The sequence below is a fragment of the Procambarus clarkii genome, chromosome 57, assembly GCF_040958095.1.
Source record: "Procambarus clarkii isolate CNS0578487 chromosome 57, FALCON_Pclarkii_2.0, whole genome shotgun sequence".
NCBI lineage: Eukaryota > Metazoa > Arthropoda > Malacostraca > Decapoda > Cambaridae > Procambarus > Procambarus clarkii.
The window spans coordinates 23758867-23782484 of NC_091206.1; the positions used below are offsets into that span (position 1 = coordinate 23758867).

General features: G+C 45.5%; 1 protein-coding gene across 6 annotated transcripts in view; it reads left to right on the forward strand.

The window, feature by feature from the left end:
- Window positions 1-23618, forward strand: part of Asap (ArfGAP domain of ASAP) — a 956637-nt gene that overhangs the window by 542356 nt on the left and 390663 nt on the right. For all 6 annotated transcript variants that reach the window (XM_069306348.1, XM_069306344.1, XM_069306347.1 and 3 more), the window contains exons 6-7: window positions 4812-4897; window positions 12424-12589. In XM_069306348.1, coding sequence (XP_069162449.1) covers window positions 4812-4897; window positions 12424-12589 — 252 coding nt within the window. The remainder of the gene's footprint in view (window positions 1-4811; window positions 4898-12423; window positions 12590-23618) is intronic.

Below are 23618 nucleotides of genomic sequence, written 5' to 3' on the forward strand. Positions count from 1 at the left end.
GTCATATATCTACGTTAATTTTAACTCCAATAAAAAAATTGACCTCATACATAATGAAATGGGTAGCTTTATCATTTCATGAGAAAAAAATTAAGAGAAAATATATTAATTCAGGAAAACTTGGCTTATTAGGCAAATCGGGTCTTGCATAGTACGCCGAGAAGTGCGTTCTGGCTACTAGGTACGACATATATATATATATATATATATATATATATATACATACATATATATATATACATACATATTATATATATATATATATATATATATATATATATACATATATATATATATACATATATACATATATATATACATACATATTATATATATATATATATATATATATATATATATATATATATATATATATATATATATATATATACATATATATATATATATATATATATATACATATATACATATACAGAGCACCACTTGGTTTCCGAACTTTAGTTATCCGAAACTTCCAGTTTCCCGATTGGGGTTGGGGAGTCATGCTACCCGAACAAAGTTCGGGTAGGAAGGGGTCCGCCAAGCGTCACGCCGGCTTGTTGTGGTGGGTGGGAGATGGTCCAGTTTGCCCGCTGTGACTTCACAGATTCACGGCCTATTATTCCTATTATTTTGAATTGTCATAAGGCTGGAATGTTCAATCTGTGCTTTTGTTTTACATATCTGCACAATCAAGAAACATCTGTGCACCATGTTGGCTCCAAATGCACGCATTGCGTCAGTGATGGCTGACTGGTGGGTGGATGGACGATGGAGCTTAGGTGGGAGGCAGTATGAATGAGGGGGGGGGGGGGAGAATCAGTGAGAGAGGGGGAGAGAGAGATGCTAGGAGGGAGGGGGAGGTAGGGAGAGATGTTAGGAGGTAGGGAGAGATGCTAAGAGGGAGGGGGAGGTAGGGAGAGATGCTAGGAGGTAGGCAGGAAGGGATGGAAGTAGTGAGAATTAGGGAGGGAAAGGCAGGCAGGCAGGCACAGGCAGGCACAGGCAGGCAGGCACAGGCAGGCAGGCAGGCTAGCTTGCAGGCAGGGAGTGAGTGGTAGTCACGTGGTTGAACCGCGTGACCTTGAGAGATGGGATGTAGGGGGGCAGGTGGTTTGTTGGTGGTGGGGGTGAGACCGGCTCATTCCCGAAGATAAGCCTAACACACACTACCCGTTAGCATGATGGCAGGGAGGGAGGCAGGCTGGCTGGAAAGGAAGCAGGCTGGCAGGCTGGGAAGGAGGCAGGCATGCTGGCTGGGAAGGAAGCAGGCTGGCAGGCTGGGAAGGAGGCAGGCAGGCAGGCTGGGAAGGAGGCAGGCTTGCAGGCTGGGAAGGAGGCAGGCAGGCAGGCTTGCAGGCTGGGAAGGAGGCAGGCAGGCAGGCTTGCAGGCTGGGAAGGAGGCAGGCAGGCTTGCAGGCTGGGAAGGAGGCAGGCAGGCAGGCTTGCAGGCTGGGAAGGAGGCAGGCAGGCTTGCAGGCTGGGAAGGAGGCAGGCAGGCTTGCAGGCTGGGAAGGAGGCAGGCAGGCTTGCAGGCTGGGAAGGAGGCACGCAGGCAGGCAGGCAGGCTTGCAGGCTGGGAAGGAGGCATGCAGGCAGGCAGGCAGGCTTGCAGGCTGGGAAGGAGGCAGGCAGGCAGGCAGGCTGGGAAGGAGGCAGGCAGGCAGGAAGCGATATATGGGTGTTGAAGTGAACCATGAACCACGTGACCTTTGAGAGAGTGTGTGTGTGTGTAGGGGTTAGGGGTGGGGGGAGAGGGGGAGGTGTATCGGTGGTGGGGGAGGGACCGGCTGACTCCGTAAGCCTAACCACACTCCACAGACCTGTGACCCAGATTTGTTTCTTAAATGTACAGTACATCATCGTATATTTTAGGCAGGATGTGCCTGCAGGCTGGCAGGCAGGCTGGCAGGATGTTCCTGCAGGCTGGCAGGCAAGCTGGCAGGCAGGCTGGCAGGTTGTTCCTGCAGGCTGGCAGGCAAGCTGGCAGGATGTGCCTGCAGGCTGGCAGGATGTGCCTGCAGGCTGGCAGGATGTGCCTACAGGCTGGCAGGATGTGCCTGCAGGCTGGCAGGCAAGCTGGCAGGCAGGCTGGCAGGATGTTCCTGCAGGCTGGCAGGCAAGCTGGCAGGCAGGCTGGCAGGATGTTCCTGCAGGCTGGCAGGATATTCCTGCAGGCTGGCAGGCAAGCTGGCAGGCAGGCTGGCAGGCAAGCTGGCAGGATATTCCTGCAGGCTGGCAGGCAAGCTGGCTGGCAGGATGTGCCTGCAGGCTGGCAGGCAGGCTGGCAGGATGTTCCTGCAGGCTGGCAGGATGTTCCTGCAGGCTGGCAGGCAAGCTGGCAGGCAGGCTGGCAGGATGTTCCTGCAGGCTGGCAGGCAAGCTGGCAGGATGTTCCTGCAGGCTGACAGGATGTTCCTGCAGGCTGGCAGGATGTTCCTGCAGACTGGCAGGCAAGCTGGCAGGCAGGCTGGCAGGATGTTTCTGCAGGCTGGCAGGCAAGCTGGCAGGATGTTCCTGCAGGCTGGCAGGATGTTCCTGCAGGCTGGCAGGCAGGCTGACAGGAAACATCCAGAGGTTGTTTGCCAGACGTCTTAATAATCAGTTAGGAACAATTAAGGACTTTTATAAAGCGGATCAGGACTTCACTGATTGGTGAGTACAAACAAAACACGGTCGCATTTACGCTATGAACCTGTCGATTTTTTCCCCTAGAGTTTTTTCGTAAATTTTTTCGGAAAAATTTCTTTTTACATTTCTAGTTTATTTTTTCCCCTCTATTTCTCGTATACGAACTTACATGTTAACCGACGGGTCTCGTCCCCAAGGGGTTCGGAAACCAAGTGGTGCTCTGTATACATATACATATATACATATACATATATACATACATATATACATATATATATATACATACATATATACATATATATATATACATACATATTATATATATATATATATATATATATATATATATATATATATATATATATATATATATATATATATATATATATATATTAGTATATTTTGGTAGCAGTCTTTCCTGTAGACATATATTATTAAATATGACCGAAAAAGTAAGATTAATAATTCTAGATTATTAAGATTAATTCTAGATTAGTAAGATTAGAATTATTAATCTTACTTTTTCGGTCATATTTAATAATATATATATATATATATATATATATATATATATATATATATATATATATATATATATATATATATATATATATATATATATATATATGCGAACAAGCCTGAATGGTCCCCAGGACATATGCAACTGAAAACTCACACCCCAGAAGTGACTCGAACCCATACTCCCAGAAGCAACGCAACTGGTATGTACAAGACGCCTTAATCCACTTGACCATCACGACCGGACAAAATGAGGTGATATGTCCTGGGGACCATTCAGGCTTGTTCGCATTTGTGTTCCTCACGTGTGCCCCAAAGAATGAGGTGATTTGGTAAAATGCTATGCCCGAGATAACTATCCGAGTGCCGGCGGTGGGGTGGTTCATATAGCCTCGGCTATCACCTCATTTTGTCCGGTCGTGATGGTCAAGTGGATTAAGGCGTCTTGTACATACCAGTTGCGTTGCTTCTGGGAGTATGGGTTCGAGTCACTTCTGGGGTGTGAGTTTTCAGTTGCATATGTCCTGGGGACCATTCAGGCTTGTTCGCATTTGTGTTCCTCACGTGTGCCCCAAAGAATGAGGTGATTTGGTAAAATGCTATGCCCAAGATAACTATCCGAGTGCCGGCGGTGGGGTGGTTCATATAGCCTCGGCTATCACCTCATTTTGTCCGGTCGTGATGGTCAAGTGGATTAAGGCGTCTTGTACATACCAGTTGCGTTGCTTCTGGGAGTATGGGTTCGAGTCACTTCTGGGGTGTGAGTTTTCAGTTGCATATGTCCTGGGGACCATTCAGGCTTGTTCGCATTTGTGTTCCTCACGTGTGCCCCAAAGAATGAGGTGATTTGGTAAAATGCTATGCCCAAGATAACTATCCGAGTGCCGGCGGTGGGGTGGTTCATATAGCCTCGGCTATCACCTCATTTTGTCCGGTCGTGATGGTCAAGTGGATTAAGGCGTCTTGTACATACCAGTTGCGTTGCTTCTGGGAGTATGGGTTCGAGTCACTTCTGGGGTGTGAGTTTTCAGTTGCATATGTCCTGGGGACCAATCAGGCTTGTTCGCATTTGTGTTCCTCACGTGTGCCCCAAAGAATGAGGTGATTTGGTAAAATGCTATGCCCAAGATAACTATCCGAGTGCCGGCGGTGGGGTGGTTCATATAGCCTCGGCTATCACCTCATTTTGTCCGGTCGTGATGGTCAAGTGGATTAAGGCGTCTTGTACATACCAGTTGCGTTGCTTCTGGGAGTATGGGTTCAAGTCACTTCTGGGGTGTGAGTTTTCAGTTATATATATATATATATATATATATATATATATATATATATATATATATATATATATATATATATATATATAATAAGAACTAGTAGCCAGAATGCAGTATTTGGCCTACTATGCAAGGGCTGATTTGCCTAATAAGCCAAGTTTTCCTAAATTTATATAGTTTTCCCTTTTTTTTCTTATGAAATGATAAAGCTATCCATTTCAATATGTATGAGTATTTTTGTTAAATAGATAAACATAAAGAATGCTCACAGTGAATATTATAGTTCATACTTTTCATCTTATGGTATTAAAATCTCCAGAAACTATATTGCAACTTGGATAATTGCTTATTACATCCTTCTAATAATGTAGCATTTTCTTCTTCCAGTACTTAATTAAAGTGAATGAAATCAAGACCAAAAAGGGAGTGGAATTTTTGCAGAAGCTTGTGGAGTATTACCATGCATATTGCAAGTAAGTTTAGATATGAATATTATATTGTACACTTTCATATTTGCAGGCAGTTTAGTCATGGTCTAAATATAAATATACACCCCTACAATATAATCTTATATTGTAGGGGTGTTTAAGAGTTGCTAGGTAATGTTGTTAATGTTGTAATTGCCATTTAAATGTTAGATAAAAGTACACAGACAAAGTGTGAAAAAAGAATAAAAAATGGAATGTAGGGGAGGCGGAACAAAGGGCAGACGGAATACAGGACAAATTTGAATACAGGACAGATCAAAAGAAACGACAGAACAAAAAAATAAAGAACAATGAATGAAAGAAATAATAGAACAAAAGGAAAATAGAAAAGCAAAGAATAGAAAGAATGAAAGAGTAGAAAATGAATGGAAAAAGAGGGAGAATGAAAGAAAGAAGAGGGAAATGAAAGAAATTCCAGAAAGAACAAAAAAAAGAATGAAATAATATAAAAATAAAGGAAGAACATAAAGAATAAAAGAAATAACAAAGAATGAATTAAATGTAGTATGGAAGGAAGAACAGAAGGAAGAAAGAGAGAACAAAATTAAGAACAAATAGATAAATGAAAACAGAATGAAGGCATGAAAGAACAAAATGAAAAAGAATAAAATGAGAGAGAGAGAGAGAGAGAGAGCACAACAAAATTAAAAGAACAGGAACCAAATTAAAATAGAACAACATGTAAACAGAACAAATAATTTAAAGAATGAACAAAAAGGAAAGAAAAGACTCAAGAACAAAGGATGAAATAACATAGAAAAAATGTAAGAATAGAACATGAACAAAAGTGAAAAAGAAACCAATAATGCAAAAAAGAATTAATTAAACTGAACAAAAGAACAGTGAAAGAACGGATTGAAGGAATGAATGATCAGAAATAATGCAAAAACAAAGCATTAAATAAAGAATAAAAATAAGAATGTAAGAACAGAAATAAAACAAAAAAAACAAAGAATGAAAGAATGAAAGAACAAAGAAGGGAAAAAAGACGAAACAAAAGAAGAATCAGTGAGAATACAAGACCACACAAAATGAAAGAAAGACTCAAAGGAATGAAACACCAGAATTAAAGAAGAGAGTAAAACATGAAAAAATAAAGAATGAATAGAAAGAAAGAAAAAATAGAAAAAAGGAAAGAAAAAAAGAAAAAATAGAAAAAAAGAAAGAGAAAAAATGAAAGAGAAAGAAATTAAGAAAAGAAGGAAAGAAAAACGAATTGAAGACCCAAAATAATGAAAGAGCAGACCAAAATTACAGAAATAATGAAAGGAAGAGCAAAAGAGTGAAGAAAAAATTCTAAAATGAGCAAAAAGAGATGACACTAAGATCTATGATAAAGCGGGAAGTGAAGGTGATATTGAGACCTTACAAAAAGATCTACATGAACTCCACAAATGGTCTCGTAGCCTGGTGGATAGCGCGCAGGACTCGTAATTCTGTGGCGCGGGTTCGATTCCCGCATGAGGCAGAAACAAATGGGCAAAGTTTCTTTCACCCTGAATGCCCCTGTTACCTAGCAGTAAATAGGTACCTGGGAGTTAGTCAGCTGTCACGGGCTGCTTCCTGGGGGTGGAGGCCTGGTCGAGGACCGGGCCGCGGGGACACTAAAGCCCCGAAATCATCTCAAGATAACCTCAACATAACCTCAAGATGGTTAGATGACTGGCAAATGCTTTTTAATGTCGATAAATGCAAGACCTCGCATGTGGGGAATGAATGTCACAACTACCAAATTGACACCACTACCTTACAACAGATAGATGAAGAAAAGGACCTTGGAGTCAGAATCCATCATTCACTAAAAGTTGCACAACAAGTGGAAGTGGCAGTAAAAAAGTGAACCAAACCCTGGGAATAATCGAGCGTACCTTTACCTTCAAGGGAAAAGAAAGTAGTCGTTCAATTGTATAAGTCTCTAGTGTGTCCCCACCTGGATTATTGCATCCAGGCATGGAGATCTCGTCTTCAGAAAGACATTGCAGCTCTGGAGAAGGTGCAACACCGGGTAACAAAAAATCATCCCAGAGCTTAGTCAGCTTTCGTGTCAGGAACGGTTAAGGGCCACAGGGCTAACAACACTGCAGACAGTCATGACAAGGCGGATCTCATAGAAGGGAGGAGACAACTCCCTTTAAAATGTTAAACAATTTGGAGGATGTCGATCCGAACAGTTTCTCCAAAAAGTCAGATGTGAGACAAATGAGGAGCAATGGTTTCATGCTCAACTAGCCACAATGTAGGACAGAAAACAGGAGCTGCTTTTTCACCCATAGGGTTGTAAACCTGACGAATTCCCTTCCCACTGAAGCCGTAAATGGCAAAACTCTGCTGAGTTTTAAAATACAGCTTGAAAAGATCACCAGGGGAATTTGGGGGGGACCTTTGACAAGCTGCCAACTTCCTGTCTTTGTCGAGGTCATTAATATTATTGACCCTCAGGTAAATTCGGGTAAACGCACAAAAATTAGAGAAACCAGAAAGAAAGAATGTAATTACAAAAATAATAAAAGAAGGCAATAATAACTAAAGAAAGAATAAGCGAAAGAGAAGAAAGGAGGAGGCAGAAGACAGGAGGAGGCAGAAGACAGGAGGAGGCAGAAGACAGGAGGGGGCAGAAGACAGGAGGAGGCAGAAGACAGGAGGAGGCAGAAGACAGGAGGGGGCAGAAGACAGGAGGGGGCAGAAGACAGGAGGGGGCAGAAGACAGGAGGGGGCAGAAGACAGGAGGGGGCAGAAGACAGGAGGGGGCAGAAGACAGGAGGAGGCAGAAGACAGGAGGGGGCAGAAGACAGGAGGAGGCAGAAGACAGGAGGAGGCAGAAGACAGGAGGGGGCAGAAGACAGGAGGGGGCAGAAGACAGGAGGGGGCAGAAGACAGGAGGGGGCAGAAGACAGGAGGGGGCAGAAGACAGGAGGGGGCAGAAGACAGGAGGGGGCAGAAGACAGGAGGGGGCAGAAGACAGGAGGAGGCAGAAGACAGGAGGAGGCAGAAGACAGGAGGAGGCAGAAGGCAGGAGGAGGCAGAAGGCAGGAGGAGGCAGAAGACAGGAGGAGGCAGAAGACAGGAGGGGGCAGAAGACAGGAGGGGGCAGAAGACAGGAGGGGGCAGAAGACAGGAGGGGGCAGAAGACAGGAGGAGGCAGAAGACAGGAGGAGGCAGAAGACAGGAGGGGGCAGAAGACAGGAGGGGGCAGAAGACAGGAGGGGGCAGAAGACAGGAGGGGGCAGAAGACAGGAGGAGGCAGAAGACAGGAGGGGGCAGAAGACAGGAGGGGGCAGAAGACAGGAGGGGGGAGGGCAGAAGATGGGCGGGGGGCAAAAGACGGGAGGGGGGAGGGCAGAAGACAAGGGGGGGCAAAAGATGGGAGGGGGGCAGAAGAATGGTGGGACAGAAGAAAATTAAGAGAAGTGGTTAAGGCAGGATAGATAGACAAAAAGAACGAAATATGAATAGGAAGGAAGGAAGGAAGGAAAGAAAAAAATAATGAATGAAAGAACAAAACATATTGGACGAAAGAAAAGAAAGAACAAAGGAAAGAAGGTAAGAAAGAATGAAGGAGTGAAAGAATGAAATAAAAAACAAAAGAAATGGGGAAAGAAAAAGTAAAAAAGTAAACTAAAGAGTGAACTAGAGAAATAAGAAAAAGCAAGAAGAAACGAAAGACAACGAAAGACAAAAACAAATGAAATAAAAAGAACAAAAAAAAAGAAATAAGGAAAGAAAGAAGGAAACAAACAAAAATGAAACAAAGGAAGGAAGGAATGAGAGTGAAATAAAGTATGACAATGAACAAAAGAATGAAAGAAAAGGAAAGGAGGAAAAGAAGAAATGTGTAAAGGAGCAATGAAGGAAATATTAAAGGAGTATGGGAGGTATGGTGGAGAGGATGAATGGGGGACTGAAAGAAACAGAAAGCTTTCCCTTCTTCCATGTTTGCCATGATTGAACTTTACTTTACCTGCAGCGGAGGAGTGGGGTACAGCTCGGTGGCCCAACCGTCCTGGATTTAGACTTGGCAGTGATAATGTACGGCATTCTCATAGTCCATTTGCATCCATGGGCTTCACACAGGGGCTCGGTTTCTAGGCAGTTGGTAGTAGTTGATTTACTTCATTCTTGGGGTCTTCATTTGCTGGTCTTCTATCTTGAGCTCTTCTTTCTTCTGGCATTTTCCATCAAGCTTGGATCGTTGGCCTTCTTGGGTTTCATGGTAGTTTTACTTCTTGTTGACATAGCAGTGCTTTCGTTCAAGGTTATAGGTGTGGTGTCCAGAAGGAAATCCTCAGGGCTGTAGTTGCACTCCCATTGAGGAGAGTATGGTGTTCCAACTGAGACTTCTTCGTCTGATGAATCGAAAGCAGAGGCGGTGATCCTTAGGGTTGAGTAATAGCTGGTTCTGCAGCCAGAGTAGGAGGTTTGGTGGGAGTATACACAGTCTGTGGAATGACGATAGTAGGTGGCTCTGAAGGAGGCATGGTGGCAGACTATGCAGCTGCAGGGATGGTGGGTGTAACTGCAGCATATGTCGTCGGATGTAAAGGCGTTGGTTCCGGGGTGGCATCCTCCACAGTAGCTGCAGGAATGAGTATTACAACAGTAGACAATAGATCTATGAGCGTGGCAGCGTTCACAGTGATGTCTGGGTCAGGGGCCTGAGTAAAACTCGGATTAGAGGTGGTGTAGACTTCCTCGGGTACAGTGAAAGCTGGGAGGGCATTCGCTGCATAGAGCATGTTCAGAATCCCCACATATTCCTGGTAGTTGGGGCCAGCAGTCTTGTCAGCCACCATAATTAGCGCGTACACCGTACTCTCAGGAGCCAGTATCTGTCGTGGCGAAGGCTGGGTCAGTGATTGGCCGGGGTGAGGTGGTGGTGAGAGCTGGGTCGGTGAGTGGCACCGACTGGGTGGACTGGGAGTTAGGCCCCATTGGCTGGGTTGCTGCGCAGTGTCTCCACCCACTCCCGGGAGCTTTGGGAAAAGGACAGCTTGGATGTTGATTGAGGACGGTGCTCATTGAGTGGCATTATTCCGTATTCCTTTTGGTGTGGGTAGCGATGGGAGATAGCCATGTGGTTACCATCGCAGAAGAGACAACATTGGAAATCAGCTATGCAAATGGTGTAGTGGTGGTCCTCAGCATAGATACTACACTCAGTGACCCGGTCAGGGTATTTCTTGGTGGAGTGTGTATACTGTACTTGTAACACATGAAGTATTGTTGCAGATTGTAATAGGATTCCTTCTTGATCATGGCTAGTGGAATCTTGACTCAGGAGGACTTGAGCCCTTGTGTGGTAGCAAGGTTTGAGTGAGCAGACATTGTTGCAGATTGGTGGAGAAGGTGATTCTCTTTGGAGAAGGTCAATTTCATGGTCGTGCAGTCTCCAAATGTGCGATTGACGATTTTGAGATCGATTGGTATCATGGGAGAGTTCTCAGCTTCGATGGCCTCCACAATGTCTTGGAGGTCACGGTCAGTGATCTATTTGCTGGGTCCCCCTGATGAAGACAGATCTCTCGGCTAGGTGCTGCTGAAAGAAAATCAGGCTGATATGCACTTTTTCAAGTGCTGTGCAGATAGGCAGTGTTTCGAAGTGGTCGATGTTATCCTCTCGTGAATTGAAGAGATCAACATCCACTCCCTGGTAATTTTATTCTAATTTTGAGCCTAACCCCAGGCCGGGCTCAGGGAGAAGAAGAACACCGATCTTATAGCGGGAAGATTGTGCCTATCACAGCTACTTGACCACTATGACAAAGTCACTGACTTTGTGACTTTGGCATTAGAAGAAAAACAGAATGCAGATGTGGTATACATGGACTTTGCAAAGGCATTCAATAAATATGACTATGGAGTGATAGCACTCAAAATGAGGTCAAAGGAATAACTGGTAAAGTTGGATGGTGGATACTCAGTTTCTGTCGAACAGAACACAGAGTAACAGTCAACCATATAAAACAAAGTCCAACCACAGTTAAAAGCTCTGTACTTCAGGGTATAGTCCTTGCACCACTGCTTTTCCTTATTCTCATATCAGATATGGACAAAAATACAAGTCACAGCTTCGTATCATCCTTTGCAGATGACACAAAAATCACCATGCAGATTACCTCTGCTGAAGACACTGAAATACTTCAAGCAGATTATTAATAAAGTTTTTGACTGGGCAACAGAAAATAACATGATGTTTAACAGTGATGAATTCCAGGTACTTGGGCATGGTAAAGATGAGGACCTTAAACATAATACAGGGTACAAAACACAATCAAATCTCCCCAAATTAGGAAAGCAACATGTAAAGGATTTGGGAATAATGATGTCTGACAACCTAACGTTTAGGGAGCATAACCAAGCAAATATTGCGTTAGCCAGAAAAATGATAGGATGGATTAAGAGAACGTTCAAATCGAGGGATCCCATCACAATGGTTGTACTATTCAAATCACTTGTACTGTCCTGTTTTGAGTACTGTTCAGTACTCACTTTCCCCTTCAGAGCAGGAGAGATTGCTGAAATAGAGAGAGTACAGAGAAAATATACGGCACACATAGACGTGATAAAGCACCTAAATTATTGGGATCGTCTCAAAGCTCTCCAAATGTACTCGCTAGAAAGGAGACAAGAGATATCAAATAATACACACATGGAAAATACTGGAGGGCCAGGTCTCAAATCTACACAGTAAAATAACAACATACTGCAGTAAACGATATGGAGGAAAATGCAGAGAAAAGCCAGTGAAGAACACGGGTGCTATAGGCACAATCAGGGAACACTGTATAAACATCAGAGGTCCACAGTTGTTCAAAATCCTCCCAGAAAGTATAAGAAATATTGCCGGAACAACCATGGACACCTTCAAGAGAGAACAGGTAAGAAGTTTTCTTGCTGGTTTTCTTTTCTGCAAGAAGTGCTGGTCCAACCGGGCTGTGGTGGATATGTGGGCCTGCGGGCTGCTCCAAGCAACAGCCTGTTGGACCTAACTCTTACAAGTCAAGCCTGACCTCGGGCCAGGCTTGGAGAGTAGAAGAATTCCCAGAACCCCCATCAAGCAGGAATCATCCTCCCAAACTACCAAAAACCTCTTTCAGGTATGCTTGCCATGCTTGGCCTATGACTAGACTTGATTTGTGTTAACTTTGTCCAAAAGGATGTGGCTTGGACTTGACCCTAGCTAAATATTATCTGATAACTCTTGAACTAAAAAAGCTTAATTATTATGTATGATATGATAGTTCTTATGCGGCTCATATTTGTGTCCACCTAATTCCCATTCATTTTTCATTGTACCTCACCTCACTTCACCTCTCTCTCCTGCCTAAATATGTCCAATACTTGACCTGTAAATCATTTATTCTGAAGCTGTATTAATATACAAAAGTATTTAAGGAAATTCCTGTTTCAATTCTTCCTTCGTGGAAGGAAGGAAGGAAAACTGTCACATTTTCATCACGTGTTAATTTTCGTGATTTACACACACATTGTGTATAATATATATTTTTTAACAGGTACTTTGAAGAAGGCATGAAGACCTGGGCCCATTTTGGGTCTTACGTGAGCGAATTAAGTGAAAAGCTAAGAGATGTTCGACACAGACAGGAAGAAGAACGACGTCATTTGTTAGCAACTAGAAAAATAATCAGCAATTCACTGTCAGCTGAAGTAAAACCAGAAGTGAGTTGTTATTCAGTTATTGGGCATTGTGTGAAATAATGTGTAGAGTTCAGTGTTTCCAGGATCAGCAGCCCTGTAAGTACAGTGTACTGTACTGAGTTGTTGCAAAGAAGTAATTCTAATTCCAGTTGCTGCTCATGCCTACCTTTGGCCAAGGTCACATATTAAGTGTATTTTCTGTAGGGAGCCTCTTTGGCTCCCTGGAGCTATCGGGCTTATATTCAATTCATTAGATCAGGGCATTAGTCATGAGTTCAGCCTACCAGGGACCCCGAGCCAGAACCTGGGCCCCCTTTGAGAGACACGGGGAGCAATGGTTCCTGGAAAACCCACCTGTGATTGGAGGGTTTTCCTTATCTGCCATCGACCGGGGTTAGGCACCCAGAAAGGTAGGCATAACAAAACAGACCCAACATGTTAAGAAAATTGCAACCGAAAGCTGAACAGAGAGGCAGAACTCCCTCCAATCCCAAGGAAACTAGCAAAGGTCACACCCCATCACCGCGCTGCTCATCTGTGCAGTCTCCCACGCTGGGAACCTAGCCATTCCAGTTCTTCGGCTAATGCAATCCAGAGTAGTCGTCATCTCTGCCCTTGATTTCCTACGCAGTGTTTTGCCTTAGTGGTGTCCTCTGCTGTTCGTAGTGTGGTGGCCAGGTGTACCTGAAATGTACCGGGGCTGCATGGACTTAAAGCAGCCTTCCCTAAGTTTCCTGCGAGTACTACCCTTGTGTGTCGGGTTTTCTTCCCTTGTGCATTTGGGATGCCATTTCTGTAGGGGTTCTTGCTGCTCGGCATCTACCTCGTCCTTGGGGCCAGCTGGGGTTTCGTGGCCCTTGTTTGGCATTGGGTAGTATTATGATGTTGTTGTAGTAGTTCTCGATCATCTGTCCTTCCTTTCAGACAACCCAACTCAAAACCTGGAGAGTGCATATTTTGACCAGATCACCCTGGGCGCTTCTGGCACTTGGAGACGGGTTCAACGTCACACGTTTAAGGGGTTGCTGTTCGAATTCTCACCTCGTTGTCACGTGCACGCACCCACTCTCTCCTTATTTGGTATGATCTCCTCAATCCCTTTTCCTGAAATATTACTCTGTACAACCCTGTCCACAGCTATGGTTCTTGGTTCTTTCCATGACTCCCCACTCCTTATTTGGTATGATCTCCTCAATCTCTTTTTCTGAAATATTACTCTGTACTACCCTGTCCACAGCTATGGTTCTTGGTTCTTCCCTCCCCCCTCCCCCCGCCCCCCCCTTCCCCCCCCCCCCCCCACACACACACTCAAAAGGTGCAAAGGCATGCTACTAAGTGGCTCCCAGAACTGAAGGGCAAGAGCTACGAGGAGAGGTTAGTGGCATTAAATATGCCAAAACTAGAAGACAAGAAAAAGAGGTGATATGATCACTACATACAAAATAGTAACAGGAATTGATAAAATCGATAGGGAAGATTTCCTGAGACCTGGAACTTTAAGAACAAGAGGTCATAGATTTAAACTAGGTAAACACAGATGCAGAAGAAATATAAGAAAATACACTTTCGCAAACAGAGTGGTAGACGGTTGGAACAAGTTAGGTGAGAAGGTGGTGGAGGCCAAGACCGTCAGTAGTTTCAAAGCGTTATAAAGAGTGCTGGGAAGATGGGACACCACGAGCGTAGCTCTCATCCTGTAACTACACTTAGGTAATTACACTTAGGTAATTACTCACTCACTCACTCACTCACTCACTCACTCACTCACTCACTCACTCACTCACTCACTCACTCACTCACTCACTGTCACTGTCTGTCTGTCTCTCTCTCTGTCTCTCTGTGTCTCGTGTCTGTGTTTCTGTCTCTCTCTCTGTCTCTCTGTGTCTCGTGTCTGTGTTTCTGTCTCTCTCTCTGTCTGTCTGTCTGTCTGTCTGTCTCTGTCTGTCTTTCTTTCTTTCTTTCTTTCTTTCTTTCTTTCTTTCTTTCCTTCCTTCTTTCCTTCTTTCCTTCTTTCCTTCTTTCCTTCTTTCTTTCCTTCCTTCTTTCTTTCCTTCCTTCTTTCTTTCCTTCTTTCCTTCTTTCTTTCCTTCCTTCTTTCTTTCCTTCTTTCTTTCCTTCTTTCTTTCTTTCTTTCTTTCTTTCTTTCTTTCTTTCTTTCTTTCTTTCTTTCTTTCTTTCTTTCTTTCTTTCTTTCTTTCTTTCTTTCTTTCTTTCTTTCTTTCTTTCTTTCTTTCTTTCTTTCCTTCTTTCTTTCCTTCCTTCTTTCTTTCTTTCTTTCTTTCTTTCTTTCTTTCCTTCTTTCTTTCCTTCCTTCTTTCTTTCCTTCTTTCTTTCCTTCTTTCCTTCTTTCCTTCTTTCCTTCTTTCTTTCCTTCTTTCTTTCCTTCTTTCTTTCCTTCTTTCCTTCTTTCCTTCTTTCCTTCCTTCTTTCCCTCTTTCCTTCTTTCCTTCTTTCTTTCCTTCTTTCTTTCCTTCCTTCTTTCTTTCCTTCTTTCTTTCCTTCCTTCTTTCTTTCCTTCTTTCTTTCCTTCCTTCTTTCCTTCTTTCTTTCCTTCTTTCTTTCTTTCTTTCCTTCTTTCTTTCTTTCCTTCTTTCCTTCTTTCTTTCTTTCCTTCTTTCTTTCTTTCCTTCTTTCCTTCTTTCCTTCTTTCCTTCTTTCTTTCCCTCCTTCCTTTCTTTCCCTTCTTTCTTTCCCTCCTTTCTTTCCCTTCTTTCTTTCTTTCCCTCCTTTCTTTCTTTCCCTCCTTTCTTTCTTTCTTTCTTTCCCTCCTTTCTTTCTTTCCCTCCTTTCTTTCTTTCTTTCTTTCCCTCCTTTCTTTCTTTCTTTCTTTCTTTCTCTCTTTCTTTCTTTCTTTCTTTCTCTCTTTCTTTCTTTCTTTCCCTCCTTTCTTTCTTTCTTTCTTTCCCTCCTTTCTTTCTTTCTTTCCCTCCTTTCTTTCAGCTCAAGTGCTGAAGGTCCTCTGAAAATGAGCCTCAGGCCTCCAGCAAACTTTCTTCATCTCATAACGAGTCATTTATCTATATCCTGATTCTCTGCCCATATTCCTAAACTGTCGGTCAAATTTAACGAATTGTTTTACGTATGTATCTTCATGTCTATATTTCTTTGACCTCTTTTTTAGCTTAGGTCTTGCAGAATAACTCTCAAGATAGACTCGTTTCTCAGCTACCTGGGATCATAACAGTAGGGTGTGGTATTGTTGCTGATTGGGGCATCAAGGTGTTGCACAGCCAGCATACCTTCGCAGCAGCAGGTTCCTGTTTCCTCTGGGAACGTTGTACTTTTGCAGGGATTTTCTTTTCCTTTTGTTTGCTTTGCCTGGTGGGGATCTACCTGGCGTGCGTCTACCTGGTATGGCTATTGGACCACTTATAATAAATTGGTGGCCCTCTGCTAGGCCCCCGAGATGAAACATGTAACAGGGGTTTCAGTGTTTGATCTCCTCCCTTTTTTACACTTTGGGGTCTAACTGGTTAGCAACACCTTCCCAGGCTTCTCATAGCAGTCAGCCTACGGGCCCGTGGAAAACCATGTCGGGTTGACCTATGGATGCTTCTTCAGAGTTCCAGCTCGCCTTGTATGAGTTTAAAGGTTGCTGTGTGCCCTTGTCTCAGGGTGACAGTCACTGCTTTTGCCTCCATCATGCTGCCTGTTGGGTCAACGACACCTTTGACACGGAGTCTTGCAAGTCGTGTTCTTTGCATGCTCTCCAGTTTACCCATTCTGATAACATTGATATTCGGGTCAATAGGCGGCATCCGCATTGCATGCTAGGTTTAGGTTGCTGCAATGAGCTAGGTTGGTTGCTCACCCGGCTGCTCCGGGGCTGCCCGGTTTTGGTTATAGGGACCCGTATATGGGGGCGTTAGACGCTTCGACTTGGTCCAGTCTATGCTCCCTGGTCCTTTCCCAGTTGTTTACACTGCACCTCCCTCCCCCCTCCTCCCTGCTTTTGGCTCCCAAACATCTGAGGGTTTCGGAGTTGGAGCAGGATTTAGTTGGTAATGAGACTTGGCCAGCTTCTGAGGCTGCCCTGTTTGAGTTAGGGACGGGGGGGCATTTGAGCCAGTTCCTCCTGCTGAGGCTTCTGGGTCTCACCAGCAGGCCCCCCTTCCTCTCCACCCTTCCCCTGGACTCTGCCTTTTCTTCAGGGGTTGAGGGTATGGAGGCCTGCTCTGTTCCGAGTCCTGATTTGGGGGATCCCGGGGCTTGGGAGGAGTTGACTTAGGGGGGGGCTTGGCCTTCTTTGACCCCACTTGGGTGTTGGTGCCCTTTTCGCGGGGCTTGTTGTTTCGGGGGGAGGGGTTTTCTTACCCCCTCCCCCTTCCCTGTATGAGTATGTACTTGCTGCTTACCTCCTGTGAGACCCAGATTGTACCTGTCATGGATCCATCCTTGTTTGAGTTCATTTTTTCTTCCCCGTATTGGGTTCATTTGGAGGTTCTAAAGTCTTTCTGGCTGGCAGATTGCCTGTTCTTTTCGTTGGGGATGTGGCATGGGTTCTGTCGGACCCTCATGCTTCAGTGGTGAGAAACTTCTACCGTTCTGCAGGTTTACCTGGGGGGCGAGTTTGAGCACCTTAATGCGTGTCTGTTCACTCCTATCCTTCCTTGGGATGTTGGCCTGGTGCAGCTGCACGTGCAGGTTCCCATCTTTTCGGCGTCTTTGGTTGCTGAGGATTTGTGCGCCCATGGGCATTTGGCTTCGGTCTTGCACTTCTTTTCACTTCTCGAGTTGTCCTCGGACTGGCTTGAAAAGGATGTGGAGGCGTTGAGTGCCGGGCCTTTGTCTGGTGCGCTGGCCTCGGCAGCTAGGGCATCAGCCGCACTATTGCAGCTGTTTGTGCAGATTTTCAAGGAGGCGGTGTTTCTGTTCTTTGCTTCTTGGATCATGTGCCGGCAGGCTGTGCTCTCACTCTCTTTGAAATCTACTAGGGCCCTGGTTCTTAGGTTTTTGTCACCGTTTTGTCCGTTGCTGTTTGCAGAGTCTGCGGTCATGCAGGTTCTGCAGGTGGCTTCGTCTAGTTGTCGTCCTATATCGGACTTGTTGGTTCTCTGGGGTGGCCATTCTTGGCTTTCTCGGAAGGGTCGTGCCAGGGCTTGTGGTTTCTCCGGTCGGGCTGGGCCATTGGTGCCAGTTTCTGAGCCGACGTTGCCTTCGGAGCCGGCGTTGTCTGGTCGGTGCGGTGATCGCTCTGTTCGTTGGTCAGCTTTTTTCTCGGTTTGCTCCATAGATAGGGCAATGGGATGTAGGCTCATGCTGTTTGCTCATGCTTGGTCTCACGATTTGTGTGGATTTTGGGTTGTATCCACTGGCTTGTGGTGACATTGGGCGTCTCCTCCTCCTGGGGGTTCGGGGCTGGCAGGGTAGGCTTCTTCCTCTGCTCCGTCAGGTCATCTTGGAGTGGGTATGCTTGTGTGTGATCAAAATGACCCTGTCCCCCAGGTGAGTTTCCTGCCTGTTTCCAGTGCCGAAACGAGACTGTGCGGATCTGCAATTCATTCAGGCCTTGTCCTGTTTGAACCCCTAGATTCCATGCCCCACCTTTCGGATGACCACTCTGTCTCAGGTCCGGGTTCTTTTGGAGCCAAGGACCAGGATGGTGTCCCTGGACCTCAAGGATGCGTATTGGCACATTCCTATTCATCCTGTGTTCAGGGGCTGGTTAGATTTCGAGGTGGGGCAACAGACTTACTGCTTTCATTACCTTCCTTTTGGTTTAAATCGGATTTCACGCGTCTTACCCAGGTTGTGTTGACCCGTCTGTGTCTGCTAGGGGTTCGGGTTCTGGCCTACCTTGATGACTGGCTGGTGTGGGCTCCCTGCTGGTCTGCTTGTCTGCTCGCCAGGGGTGAGGTTCTTTCCCAGCTCGCCGGGTTCGGGTTCCTGGTGAACTGGAGGAAGTCCCATCTGGTTCCGTCCCAGGTTCGGACCTGGCTGGGTCTTGTTTAGGGTTCTCAGACCGCTTCCACATCTCTCCCTCCGGAGGCGTTGCTGCGGCTTTGGTCTCACTTGATGCTGTTTCTGGGGGATTCCCAGGTCACTCGGTGGTTGCTTGAGCAGTTGTGTGGGAGTCTGAACTTCACCGTGCTGGTTTACTTCACTAGGTCGGATTTGGCTTCTGTTCTGGTTCCTTCGGGATGCCCCTTCTGCCTCTCTCGTGATCACTGGGTTCGGCCTCTGGGGGCCTTGCGTCGTCGGCTTCCTCTTTGGGTTTTTTGAGGTTCAGTGCCTTGGCGCCTCCCCGAGCCCTCGCTCGATATGCTCACGGATGCTTCATCACTTGGCTGGGGCTTTGTAACCAGTGCTCACCAGGTTGGATAGGGGTGAAGGGGCTATCCTTCCTTTGGGCTAACAGCACGGTGCGGGAGCTTGCATTTGGAATAGATGTGACATTTGCCCCATTCCGTGAGCTTTCTTGTGCTTTGTTTCACATCTGGCTTGCTCATGCTTTGCTTGAGTCATACTGGTCCTTGGACAGGGTGCTCTCCTCTCTCTCGTCCTCCTCGGCTCATGGTGGCCCCTTCGGTTCAAGATTGTTTTTCCAAAGCTCAATTTCTGTTGGCACTGGCCTCTGGGGGTCGGGTAGGTGAGCGTCATGCTCTCCTCCAGCGCGGGTTTCTGCTCCTTCGGTCCTTTTAGTCGGTTTGTTCGGTTGAAGTCTTCTCCATCTTTTCTGGCGAAGAACGAGACGGCTGCTTTACGGAGAGGTCCCTGGGTCATTGATGCTTGGCTGGTCAGGCTGGGGGGGGGAGTTATCTTGAGATTATCTTGAGATGATTTCGGGGCTTTAGTGTCCCCACGGCCCGGTCCTCGACCAGGCCTCCATCCCCAGAAAGCAGCCTGTGACAGCTGACTAACTTCCAGGTACCTATTTACTGCTAGGTATCAGGGGCATCATGGTGAAAGAAACTCTGCCCATCGTTTCTTGCCGGCGTCTGGGATTGAACCCGGGACCACAGGATCACGAGTCCAGTGTTCTGTCCGCTCAGCCACCAGAATCAGGGGGTGTCTCATGTGTTGGATCCAGTTGCGGCTCTTTGCCGTTATCTGTACACTGCGGCTTCGGTGGCTGGAGATGCGCCTGCAGTCTATCCTTGTACCCATGCTGTTAGGAGCTTGCTGCATTGGCTGCCTTGTTTGGCAACATGTCCTAGGCTGATATTCCGGCATGGGGATTTTGGTGGTCGGACAGGGTCCTGGCTGCCCATTATTTGGTTAATGTTACTGCTCCTGGGCGTTAGTGTCTTGCTTTGGGTCACAGGTTGCGACCAGTTGTCTCGACCGTGTTGAGGAGTGTGTGACAGCTACCTCCTGGGTTAGTCCCTCTTTTCCTTATCTTTGGTTGTGTAGCTCCAGGGAGCCAAAGGGGCTCCCCACAGAAAACCAGCATTGAGTGTACTAAAATGCCATTTTCCAGGTGAGCCCCGGAGTCACCCTGGCAAAGCCGGTAGGCAGTTTTTCATGTTGTCTGATGCTTAGGTTCTGAAAGGGAGTGCTGGGTAAGCTGGCGTGTTGAGGTCTGGGACTTCCCCCTGCCCCTCTCAGGAAGGGGGAGGGCTCTGCGGACAAGCGGCGTGGCAGTGGAGTGTGACGTTTGCTTGTTTGCTTGTTTCCTTGGTATTAGAGGGAGTTCTGCCTCTCTTTTTGGTTTTTCTTTATACTTTTCTTACCATGTGGAATTTGTTTTGTTATGCTTACCTTTCTGGGTGCCTAACCCTGGTCGGTGGCTGATAAGGAAAACCCCCAACCACAGGTGGGGTTTTCCAGGGACAATGCTCCCTGAAACCTCTCTGAGGGAGGCCAACTCCATAGACTAATGTCCCGGTATAATATATCACACATTAGCCTAATAACTCCAGGAAACCTCTGGGGCTCATCCAGAAAATGGCGTTTCATTACATTCAACACTGGTTTTTTACCTCTTCTCGTCCAGCTTGTTCCCTTTCTTTTCTTTCTCCCTTTTTGGAACATATCTTTGAAGGAGTTCAGTAATGATCTTTTTGAAATATTCCCATGATGTTTCCATGGAAGCCGGTTGGCCGAGCGGACAGCACGCTGGACTTGTGATCCTGTGGTCCTGGGTTCGATCCCAGGCGCCGGCGAGAAACAATTGGCAGAGTTTCTTACACCCTATGCCCCTGTTACCTAGCAGTAAAATAGGTACCTGGGTGTTAGTCAGCTGTCACGGGCTGCTTCCTGGGGGTGGAGGCCTGGTCGAGGACCGGGCACACATGGAAAATACTGGAGGGTCAGGTCCCAAATCTACACAGTAAAATAACAACGTACTGGAGTGAACGATATGGAAGAAAATGCAAGATTGAACCAGTGAAGAGCAGAGGTGCCATAGGCACAATCAGAGAGCACTGTATAAACATCAGGGGTCCGCGGTTGTTCAACGTCCTCCCAGCGAGCATAAGAAATATTGCCGGAACAACCGTGGACATCTTCAAGAGAAAACTGGACGGTTTTCTAAGAGAAGTTCCGGATCAGCCGGGCTGTGGTGGGTACGTGGCCCTGCGAGCCGCTTCAAGCAACAGCCTGGTGGACCAAACTCTCACAAGTCGAGCCTGGCCTCGGGCCGGGCTTGGGGAGTAGAACAACTCCCAGAACCCCATCAACCAGGTATCAACCAGGTATCAACCAGGGCCGCGAGGACATTAAAAAGCCCCGAAATCATCTCAAGATATGCCATGATCACCTATCAGCTCCCTCCCATGATGTGTTTTGCAATTCCATTCTCATTCTCTGATAGTTTCCTCGATGGTAATCTAAAAGGACATCATTCTGGACCTTTATGAGAGTTTTTGTAATTGTATTCCTTCTTGGAATATTGTGATCACATGCTGGGATGAGCTTTTCCCCTACTTGAATTTGATCAACCATGCCCTCTTCTGATGTTAGCACAAGGTCCAGAATGCTGTTACCTCAAGTGGACTCTACACATATTGTATGAGAAATGAGTTCGCACCAGGCCAAGAAATTGATCTCCTTTTGCTTGCGATATTAGATTTACCCAATCTCGTTAAAATCACTCATTATAAGAGTATGGGTTTATGACGCGGCATTGATCACATTATGCAGATCAGCAACTTCCTCTGCTGTTGCTGAGTCAGCCCTGTAGCATACTCCCACTGTCAGTATTTTACCATCTTGAGCTAGAATGTTGTCGTTATACAGACTCTGAGGATCCCATGGGGTTTAGTTCCTTATTGATTGTTGCTTTCAGGCCCTCCTTCACATAAAAGAGTACACCACCTGCTCTTGTTGTTCTGTCCTTTCTGAACAGAGGATGATAGCCTGGGAGGAGGAATTCCTTTTCAATAATGTCTTCTCGTCCTCATATTTCACTTATGCCAAATAAAGTCTGGAGTCTCTGCCTCAGCATATGCACACAATGCATCAGATTTATTCACCAGGCTTCTGGCATTAGTGTAGAAGCACTCTAAATTTCTTTTGTTGTTCCTGTTGGGCTGAGAGACAGTTCCTAGATTATGTACATTATTATTCTGTTCATTGTCACTCCAGTTTTGTGCCTGCTCATCTTCCGTGATATATATAAGTACAGTGGGGCCTCGACTTACGAATGTTATCCGTTCCCAGAGACGGATTGTAATTCGAAAAGTTGTAAGTCGAAGCGAATTTTCCCATAAGAAATAATTGTAAATTGAGTTAATCTGTTCCACACCCCCAAAAATATTAATTTAAAAATACATTTGATACTGAATACCAGTTTTTGCATTAGCAACAATACAGTGTGTACTGTATATCTTACCTTTATTGAAGACTCTTGTTGGCGTGTGGATGACGGTGAGGAGGGGGAAGGAGGAGAGGTGTTAGTAATTACCTAAGTGTAATTACCTATCTTGAGGTTATCTGGAGATGATTTCAGGGCTTTAGTATCCCCACGGCCCGGTCCTCGACCAGGTCTCCATCCCCAGGAAGCAGCCCGTGACAGCTGACTAACACCCAGGTACCTATTTTACTGGTAGGTAACAGGGGCATAGGGTGAAAGAAACTCTGCCCATTGTTTCTCACTGGCGCCCGGGATCGAACCCGGGACCACAGGATCACAAGTCCAGTGTGCTGTCCACTCGGCCGACCGGCTCCCTTATGTTGTAAGTTGTAGTTACCTAAGTTGTAAGTTACCTAAGTTGTAGTTACAGGATGAGAGCTACGCTCGTGGCGTCCTGTCTCCCTAGCACTCTGTCATATAACGCTTTGAAATTACTGACGGTCTTGGCCTCCACCACCTTCTCACCTAACTTGTTCCAACCGTCTACCACTCTGTTTACAAAAGTGAATTTTCTTATATTTCTCCGGCAACTTTGTTTCGTTAGTTTAACCCTTACTCTGCTCAGGGGTCCTGGGGACATTTACACCACTGTGCGCAAGAAAAACAAAAATTCAAAATTTTTTTTTTTGTCTTCTAAACATGTTAATTTGTGTCCCCTGAGCACGGGAAAAAAAAAAAATCGTAGGTGACATATTTTGGGCGTAATTGACCGAGGAAGTCTGGCAAAAAGTGGGCGTTGACAGAGTGGTCGTCAGACCCAGTCAGCAACACCCGCGCTGACAGATGGGAGTTGCCACAAAGATATTATTACCTAATTGTTTCAATGTCTCCGATTGATTTTTTCTTAGTTTTTTTGCAGTAATATTATTCAATAGTGTGTATTGTAATATATTTATATAAAATAAAAGTGGTGAATAATTGCTATACTCAAAAGTATGATGTGCATATTAGTGATTCAATTATTATGTTTATAAAACAATAAACAAATAGTTTTGCTGCTATTACACTCTATACACAGGTTATATATAAGTATCTGCATGTTTTGGTCACCATAACGAACCACTAAGTTGGTATTGAGAGTCGAAAAACAACGAGGAGTGACCGGCACACACCAGCCAGCCACTCGCTGCCACTCCCTCAACACACGCACTAAACTTTCTTCCCCAACAATACTATTTGTGGTGTTATTACACTATATACAGACGTTATATATTAGTATGTATATATTTTGTTCACCACAACTGTACAGCTAAG